This window comes from Musa acuminata, chromosome BXJ2-3, assembly GCF_036884655.1.
Source record: "Musa acuminata AAA Group cultivar baxijiao chromosome BXJ2-3, Cavendish_Baxijiao_AAA, whole genome shotgun sequence".
NCBI classification, from domain to species: Eukaryota; Viridiplantae; Streptophyta; class Magnoliopsida; order Zingiberales; family Musaceae; genus Musa; species Musa acuminata.
In genome coordinates this window covers 43,248,203-43,257,519 of record NC_088340.1, presented here as the reverse complement: position 1 = coordinate 43,257,519, position 9,317 = coordinate 43,248,203, and the positions used below count along the sequence as shown (strand labels likewise).

The 9,317-nt window shown below is 47.9% G+C and overlaps 3 protein-coding genes across 3 annotated transcripts; 2 read left to right on the top strand and 1 right to left on the bottom strand.

Moving 5' to 3' along the window:
* Positions 1-752: 752 nt before the first annotated feature.
* Positions 753-1,899, bottom strand: LOC103979862 (cysteine-rich and transmembrane domain-containing protein WIH2). Its single transcript, XM_009396085.3, has 3 exons — positions 1,744-1,899; positions 1,462-1,621; positions 753-1,045 (listed from the first exon to the last, which is right to left on the bottom strand). Exons 1-3 carry the CDS (start codon positions 1,793-1,795, stop codon positions 1,000-1,002), a joined length of 258 nt encoding a protein of 85 aa, XP_009394360.1. The 5' UTR covers positions 1,796-1,899; the 3' UTR covers positions 753-999.
* Positions 1,900-3,979: 2,080 nt separating this feature from the next.
* On the top strand, positions 3,980-5,308 carry LOC103980068 (probable glycosyltransferase 7). The gene has a single exon (XM_009396351.2). The coding sequence runs from the start codon at positions 4,019-4,021 to the stop codon at positions 5,306-5,308; it is 1,290 nt and encodes a 429-aa protein (XP_009394626.2). The 5' UTR covers positions 3,980-4,018.
* Positions 5,309-5,765: 457 nt separating this feature from the next.
* On the top strand, positions 5,766-7,863 carry LOC103979863 (probable glycosyltransferase 7). Its single transcript, XM_009396086.3, has one exon. It carries the CDS (start codon positions 6,400-6,402, stop codon positions 7,753-7,755), a length of 1,356 nt encoding a protein of 451 aa, XP_009394361.2. The 5' UTR covers positions 5,766-6,399; the 3' UTR covers positions 7,756-7,863.
* Positions 7,864-9,317: the final 1,454 nt, after the last annotated feature.

Below are 9,317 nucleotides of genomic sequence, written 5' to 3'. Positions count from 1 at the left end.
CGTTTCACGTGTCCCGAGATGACGACCACACAAATGTACCATATCGCCCCTCGAGGATCGGGCGTCACGCCAAACCCACGTACGACCGACCCTCATACAGTAGTATAAAAACCCCTGGCCGGCATCTGGCCCAAGGAGAGGCAAAACAAAACCAAATCACCTGACAAGAGCCTTCTGTGCAGGAGAACAGCCATCCCGCGAGCCATGACCATCCCGACGGAGAACCACCAACCAGCAACCCGATGGAGAATCACCAACCAACATCCCAACCGAGAGTCGTCGACCAGCATCCCGACGGAGAGCCGCCAACCAATATCCCAACCAAGATACGTCAATCAACATTCTGACGCCAACACCCCTTCCTAAGGGCGTGACCGACCTCGGTAACCAGCTCAACCGACCAATGACTCCCGACATCGACTCGTGAATCAGGCCATGCTGACTCATCAGCCACGGCGCATCCGTTCATCAACATATCCAAATATAAATTTTATATTTTTAATAAAATATTTTTTATTTTTATTATTTTATTTATTAAATACTTCCAATAAAAATATTTCCCACGGCTGACATATGCTGATATTTTTTATTTCTTATCTGATCGATCACACCTGTAAAGAACCAAAGATACTCCCTGCGGCTGATATATAACATTATCTCAGTTTGCTCTAACCAACAAACAAGTGGTGATGAATATAGTATTCGTGAGTCTGATAAAGTAGTTCGTTTCATTGATGCGAGCAACCAACGAGTTTATAATTCTAAATCACGGCACTGGGATTGTTCTTTATTTTCCTTTTTTGCGACAATGTACAATATACTGATAGAAACAACACATCAACTAAGAGAAGAAATATTCTAAAACCCCACATTCATTTCCAGTTTCATCGATCTGACCACTAGAAAGAACCAGAAAGAAGGGGATTAAAGTAGAATCCGGCAAACTCAATCTTTCAAGCAGGACGCACGAAGCCACTCCCGATCGATCCCAACTCGAACTCAGAAGCAAGCATCCAAGAGACAACAACAGCAAAGAGCGGCCAAGCTGCACCAACCAATATAAATTAGAAATCGTTTCAGTGTCAGGAGAAATTATCCGGAGAGAAGAGAGAAGAAAGATGTGAAAGGAAACGGGATCCGGTTGTGCCGGACAGGAGCCGAATAATTCGGGAAACGGGACGAGGAATAAACAATCAGTTTAAAGAACAAAAAAGCGTTAAAGAAAACGAACGGAAGAAAGTGATCGACACGTCAGTAAAGGGAGACGCACACAACCGCCTCAACCTCAGCGCACGATAGCTATCTGGCGCCGGGTGCTACCTTTGCCGGCATCTAGCTCAGATCTGCTAGTCTTGCGCCGGTCAGAAGGCTGGGCGGTCGTAGATCAAAGCTTGTTCGATCCTTCAGCGACGGCTCCAGAGAAGAGAAGGGAAAAAGCGGCAAAATAAATGGATCCATTACCATCCCTCCATGAAGGAAGGCCCGCTGCTCTGCTTCTGGGGTGGCGGCTGAGCGTACGGCGGCGGATACCCCTGCTGGGGGTAGCCAGCAGGTGGGTATCCTTGCGCCGGATACCCCGGCGGTGGGTAGGCGTCCTTGGGGTACCCCTCGGGCGGATAACCTAACCATAACAACGAAATCGAGTACAAAGATCAGAGATCTGAAACCCCAACGCTAAAAGAAACACAGCCATGTTGGAACCCCAAACCCTAGCAAGAAATCCATGGATGGATGAACGGGTACCTTGGGGAGGTGGAACTCCGACGGGAGGCTGCTGCTGGTTGTAGTAGCTCATATTGTCGAGTCTTCGATCTAACGCGGCGAGGCGTGCGGGTGCGGGACAAGAAATGGAAGAGGCGGAGTGTGGGTGGGAATTTATAGTTCAGGAGAGCGAGGGGACGATTGCTTTGACACGAAACCAAACCAATCGGATAAGCGCGTCGCGTCCGCGTCGTGAGACGTAACAATAATGTAGCAGCGTGACCTTCGTGGAAGCTTCCCTGCCGCTTGATCAGAACGTTTACCAATCTCGACGCAGTGGAAAACAGTAATCTGGCCGATTGGTTGCGCACCTTTCTATGCTTTACCGAACCAATTGATCGTACTGACAAAAAATGAGGAATCAATTTTTAAATTGAGGAATCACTTTTTAAATCCAAGAACAAAATTGTTTTGGGAGATTTCTATATTTCCTAACAGTATCCCTCTTTTTTATTTTTTTAATATTTTTTTTAATTTAACAAAAAAATAGACATTATAATATATCAAAAACATTTTAACAAATAAGAAATTTTTTTAGAGATAATTTAGGTTTTTAAAAATTAAAAATATTATCTTAAAAAATAAATATTTTTTAAGAAGGATTGATTGTGAAATATCGAAAATGAAATCATCCGTGACAAATATATCAAATCTAATGATGAACTGAATGGAAAAAAAAAATCGAGAATCAAATCATTCTATTTATTCAATCAAATATATTAAAAAAGGGAATGAATCGATCGGTCTGATTGATTTTTAGATAACCCCCACAAATAGATCACGTTAAATCAAACTGTCCTGATTTATAGCTATAGATGAAAATATTTAATGTAATTTTTTATGTTATTTTTGGAATTATGTTTCACTTGAAAAAGAAATTTTTTGTTTCTCGTGCAATTGTTTCTTTCGTTTGATCATATTCTCTTCCTGTTTAACCACCTCTCTCTCCTTTTCATCATCTTTCTCTCACTATTGTTATCTTTTTACCTAGATAAAATCATTTATTTTACGTCACTAAACAATTTATTTTGAATATAATATAATTGCATTTTTCGATATTATCATGTAATACGATATGTTTAGAACTTTATTGATATACTACATACAATTTAATATGTTTAGAACTCTAAATAGGCACATATAAATTCTAATATAACTATGGTTTGTTCGGAGGGATTCAATTTCAAACTTCATACTAAGACCTTACAAAAACTACAATAAGAATATACATAATAATTTATTTTCGATACTTGAGTCGGTAAAGTAATCGAAGTATTCAATTCACTATAAATTTCATCTAAATTATCATAAATTCAAAATAAATGAGTTCAATGAACTTGTGAGCTTTTTTAGTGTCATAAATGGGTTTAGGGTTATGTTTAATTGTTGTAAATAATTATTCACTTTCATCTGGTCATAGATGGGATTGTGCACCAAATATGAAGGTCAAAGAATAATAATTTTCTTAAGTTAATCTCAATCGACACTATGATATACTAGACACATATTGATTGATTGTCGAATAGATAGAAACACTGTATTCGAGTTAAGTAAGATCGGTGTGTTAATCAAGTGACCTCAATGTATCGATTTAGAGTTGATCAGAGGTCTATCATATTTGATAAGGTATCAGTAGCCCTATGTGTGTTGTTATCTCTCTATTATCAAATAAACTATTATTTCATTTAAATTAACTCACCATGCCTTATCCATAAGCTTGATGATAATATGGAATTAAAAAATATCATCCTAATTTTGAGATAATTCTTTCCATAATTAAAATTTATCCTATAAATAAAGTTTTCATAAAAATAATTTAATTTATGTTAATATTCTAAAAAATGTCCTCTATTGAGAATTTACCCATAACCCTTATTTTTTTCAAAAAATTATAATTTTATCCTTCTATTCATGTCACCCTGCCGCCTCTTCCTCCTCCTTAGACTCTCTCTCTTTCTCTCTTTCTCTCTCTCTCTCTCTCTGAGTTCTGAATAGAAGGGCTGTCGTCAATAAAAGTATTCCAAAGTTGCCGGAGCAGAAAATGGCATGGAGTTGGGTCTTCTTCCTCAAAATGAATTGGGGCCTCCCTCATCGACCACGTCTCGGTTCCTTCCCTCTCCTCCCCCTCTCTTCTTCCATTCACATTCTCCGGTCGGTCTTGCATTAGATTAAAGTGTGAGGAGGTGATGGTGGTCATGGTGACAGTAGCGATCGGTTCAGAGCCTTCCTCTCCTTCTTCTGCTTGCACTCGGTACTAATGCCTCGCCGCTCCACCAACCCCTGCCTCCTCTCCTTTGCGGGCTTCGCCTCAACCGCCGTCGTCCTCTACTGTACCGTCTCCACCATATTCTCCCCACCCCCCGTCCTCGACGTCCCATCTTCTCACCCCGTCTTTATCTCCTCCTCTTCGCCCTTCCATGACCACGACGATCGCGACGCTCCCGACGCCACCTTCTACGATGACGCTTCCGTCTCCTACGCCTTCGACCGCCCGCTCACCGACTGGGACGCCAAGCGTCGGGAGTGGCTCCGCCTGCACCCCAACTTCGACGGGAATGGCCGCGAGAGGGTGGTCATGGTAACCGGGTCCCAGCCCGGTCCCTGCCGCAACCGGGAGGGCGACCACCTCCTCCTCCGCTTCTTCAAGAACAAGGTCGACTACTGCCGCCGCCACGGCATCGACCTCTTCTACAACACCGCCCTCCTCCACCCGGCCATGCGCTCGCAGTGGGCGAAGCTCCCCGCGATCCGTGCCGCCATGCTCGCCCACCCGGAGGCCGAGTGGGTGTGGTGGGTCGACTCTGACGCCGTCTTCACGGACATGGACTTCGAGCTCCCCCTGCATCGCTACCGGGACCACAACCTGGTGGTCCACGGCTGGCCCCACCTGGTGTACGACACCCGCAGCTGGGTCAGCCTGAACTCCGGCGTCTTCCTCATCCGCAACTGCCAGTGGTCGCTCGACTTCATGAAGGTGTGGGCCGTCATGAGCCCTTTATCACCGGACTACGACCGGTGGGGCCAGGTCCTGGCGGCGGAGTTGAAGGACAAGCTGTTCAATGTGTCGGACGACCAGTCGGCGCTCGTCCACCTCCTCCTCAAGCACAGGGACCAGTGGGGCGACAAGGTCTTCCTGGAGAGCGACTACGATCTCGAGGCCTACTGGGTGGCGATCGTGGACCGGCTGGAGAACATGACGGCGAAATACGCGGAGGTGGAGCGGCGCGTTGACGGTCTGCGCCGGCGCCACGCTGAGGTGGTGAGCGGGGGGTACGGGCGGCTGAGGGAGGAGCAGCTGGCGACGGAGGAGGGAGCGGTGAGCGGGCCCAACGGGTGGCACCGTCCCTTCATGACGCACTTCACCGGGTGCCAGCCCTGCAACGGCGCCCACAACAAGATGTACACCTGGAAGAGCTGTTGGGAGGGGATGCAGCGTGCGCTGCACTTCGCCGATGACCAGGTGCTCCGCGACTACGGCTTCCGCCATGCCGATCTCCTCAGCGGCGACGTCCACCCGCTGCCGTTCGCGCGACCGTCCACGGCCTGATGGTTCGTCGTGAGGGTGATAGCCGGCGACGTTGTCGCAGCACAATAAATATAACTCATTTTCATTATTAGTCATTGTTCAATAAAAAAAATTAATCGATGTTATAATACTATCTTAGATGAATTGACTTACAACGATACAATATATGTACTGTTGGTATCATATATGTCATTCTTATATACACCAACCAAAGAAATGGAGATAAATGGATCGTATGCCCCACCCGAGATTCGAACACAGAGCTGATAAGACTTCACTGTTTCTAAGACATGCAAATGGCATGCCGTTGAAGCAGATCACATGATAACAGGCGTCATGCATGCACAGCATGACCTTTTACACTAATCGAAGCATGTCATGCCGAAGTCAGTTGTGACATGAGGACTTCTGTGACGTGGAAAACTTGTCCTCGGACGACATCGCTACGTCCTGCGAGACACGGAAGCATGCATGAGGGCAACTCATCGATCGCCACGTGTCGGTCTGACCGCGACCTGATGCGCTTCAAAAACAGTGCCCCGAAAAGACGCGGCCTCGATGAGCGGGCTCCGCCGATCCCCGCCACCCTGGTCCCGTTACGACGGGCTTAATTGAGAACGACCGTCCAACGTGGCAGGATCACAGCCGCCGATCACGACCTCGATCCATCGCAATTTGCGCATGTAATCACGCGAACGCCACCGTCCCCCTGAAATGTGCGGCCGGCGCAGTGAAGCCACCAACGCAACCCTTCCTCTTTTGCTTGAAAAGCAAAGCCATGAACAGCTAAAAGATTCATAAAGACCGTCTGCGTTCGTTCCTGAGCAAATCCAATGCTTGTTCGGATGTCTCTCGCACTGCACCGACGATGCAGAGTCCGCTGTTTAAGGAGTAGTTGTCGAAAAGCTTAACTCTCCTCCGTCAGCAACCACGCCTCGGTTCCTCGTCTTCCTCGCTAAAGTCCAAAACTGGCAACGAAAGCAGCACCAGGTGGCATAATCCCTTCGATAGCATCCAAAACTCCTCCTCCCTTACTTTTCCTCCCACCTTCCCGCTCTCTCTCTCGCTCTCTCTCGCCTTTCTGTGAGGTAGTGTTGGCGGTGGTGGTGGTGATGATGAGCGGTACGGAGCCTTCATCTCCCTCTTCTGCTAGGACTTCCAAGGGCCTTATGACTCGCCGCTCCTCCAAGCCCTCGCTCTTCTCCGACGGCCTCGTCTTCGCGGGTGGAGCCGGCGTCGCCCTCCTCGTCTTCTGGGTCGTCTCGACCTTCTTCTCCGCTGTCACCGTTGTAGACCCTTCCGCTTTCCCCTTCTCCGTCTCCTCTTCTGCGGCCTTCCCTGACCTCCACGATCGCGACCCTCCCGGCGCCACCTTCTACGACGACCCTTCCGTCTCGTACACCATCGACCGCCCGCTCACCGGCTGGGACGCGAAGCGCCGAGACTGGCTCCGCCTGCACCCGGCCTTTGGCGGGTACGGTCGCGAGCGGGTGCTCATGGTGACCGGGTCCCAGCCGGGCCCCTGCCGCAACCCGGTGGGCGACCACCTCCTCCTGCGCTTTTTTAAGAACAAGGTCGATTACTGCCGCCGCCACGGCATGGAACTTTTCTACAACACCGCCCTCCTCCACCCGGCCATGAACACGTTCTGGGCGAAGCTCCCCATGGTCCGCGCCGCCATGCTCGCCCACCCGGAGGCGGACTGGGTGTGGTGGGTAGACTCCGACGCCGCCTTCACCGACATGGACTTCGAGCTTCCCCTGGATCGCTACCGGGATCACAACCTGGTGGTTCACGGTTGGCCCCGCCTGGTGTACGAAGCCCGCAGCTGGGTCAGCCTCAACGCCGGCGTCTTCCTCATCCGCAACTGCCAGTGGTCGCTCGACTTCATGGCGGTGTGGGCGGCTACGGGCCCCATGTCCCCGGACTACGACCGGTGGGGCCAACTCCAGAAGGCGGAGTTCAAGGACAAGCTGTTCAACGAGTCGGACGACCAGTCCGCGCTCGTCTACCTCCTCCTCAAGCACAAGGACCGGTGGGGCGACAAGATCTTCCTGGAGAGCGACTACTACTTCGAGGGTTACTGGGTGGAGATCGTGGGGCGGCTGGAGAACATGACGGCCAAGTACGCGGCGGTGGAGCGGCAGGTGCAGGAGCTGCGCCGGCGGCACGCGGAGGTGGCGAACGGGGCGTACGGCAGGCTGCGGGACCGGCACCTGTCAGGGGAGGATGGAGCGGTGAGCGGGCCGAACGGCTGGCGCCGGCCCTTCATGACGCACTTCACGGGGTGTCAGCCCTGCAGCGGCGACCACAACAAGATGTACAGCGGGGAGAGCTGCTGGGAGGGGATGCAGCGGGCGCTGCACTTCGCCGACGACCAGGTGCTGCGCGACTACGGATTCCGCCACGCCGATCCCCTCAGCGGCGACGTCGAGCCGCTGCCTTTCGATTACCCGTCCGCGGCGTGAAGGTTCGTCGCGACAGTGATGTCTGGCGAACGCTTCCACAGTACAACAAATATATTATTTTCAGAAAAAGAAGAATAGTAGAAATATAAATATAAATAAACAGATATTTTAGAGTAAAAAGTGCTTTTCTTTCCGCTTTCTTTTTCTTTTTCTTTTTCTCTTTAGGAACGAATAAATTCGAATATGTTCCTCTTTATGTTCCTTCTTTTCCTCGTTGGGAGGGAGACGGTTTCCGATGGCGAGCCATCACGAGAAACGCGGCGGGTTACCGGTCGGATCTCCTTGACGAGCGAAACGCGAGGCGACGGTTACGGAAACGGTTACGTCAATGTCGACGGAGCAAAATCCATCACGCACCTTAATCGACGTAATCGAATCTTAAAGTCTGACGTGTATCGGCATCCGATTGGGTTGGAGGCCCAAACTCTAATCCACAGTCTGTTGGGCTGATTTGAATTATGTCGAGATTTGTTGATTTGGGTCGAACCTTTTGATTGAAATGTTGAAATTAGGTCAACATGAGATATAGAATTCGATCAATTGGGTTGGATATAATAAATATTTTAAATAAGTTTAAATCCTTTTTATTACGATAATTATTTTTATTAAAAGTCGAATCGAATCAAATCTTATGTCACAATGGCCCAAATTATTTCATCATGTACACATATATGAGTCCAATTTCTAAATCTATTTGTGTTCCTTCAAGAATTATTTCATCATAAATGGACACCTCAAATGTCCATTTCTCTATCCTAACACATCATAAACAAACTATAAATAACAGGACACAGATGCAAGGATCAATTTAAAGGTGAGCATTAATTGGATTAGGTCACCCATCACCTCTTTCAGAGGTGTAACACCTCTGAATTGTCAAGCTCAAGGGGGGAGACAAACCCTAATGGCATCATTGACGACGATGCTACAGTCGCAACTACTTCTCTGTAGCTTCATTTAACTATAGTCCCCCACCATGTCAATATACATACTCAATTATTTGACTAAAGATTAATAATAATAACAATATATCATGATGGTTACAAAACGATAATCATCTTACTACTAAGTTTTGATTTAACCTTAATTGTAATTTTGGTTTAATCGAATCCCTATCGATAAATCAAACAATCTAAAACTATTATCGTAACAGCTTGGAGTATTGTCAAAAAGTATCAAATGTCAAAGCTATCATAGATGAGGAGATGCTTAATGCTTTCATGATGATCATTACGGATTAAGACAGAAAGAGTCGGATAATCTTCGCAAGTAGTCAAGGCATGTCAGACTATTGTGTTATTGGAATTATGTACGTGAGTTGATGAAACCTCAGCTTGGGTTGCTGTATTTAGCCCTCGATTGACATGTTTCGATCGTTGGTGGTTGATGGATTGGTTTCGTTAGCTTTGATCATTCAAGTGCGCATCCGAAAGGACGGTGATGACGATGTCGACGGTCTTTGTTTAGGCCAAATGGCTTCCTCCTCTTTCTCGTGGTCTCATGATGGGCCTTCGGTGCATCACTTTGATCATGACGAAACGTATCTCTCTCTTTCTCTCTCT

Coding starts and splice junctions, on each gene's coding strand:
- LOC103979863 (XM_009396086.3), top strand. CDS start 6,400: ATGATGAGCGGTACGGAGCCTTCATCTCCCTCTTCTGCTAGGACTTCC.
- LOC103980068 (XM_009396351.2), top strand. CDS start 4,019: ATGCCTCGCCGCTCCACCAACCCCTGCCTCCTCTCCTTTGCGGGCTTC.
- LOC103979862 (XM_009396085.3), bottom strand. CDS start 1,795: ATGAGCTACTACAACCAGCAGCAGCCTCCCGTCGGAGTTCCACCTCCC. Junction 1,622..1,743: donor CGGAGTTCCACCTCCCCAAG/GTACCCGTTCAT, acceptor TGTTATGGTTAG/GTTATCCGCCCGAGGGGTAC. Junction 1,046..1,461: donor CCTTCCTTCATGGAGGGATG/GTAATGGATCCA, acceptor TGGTTGGTGCAG/CTTGGCCGCTCTTTGCTGTT.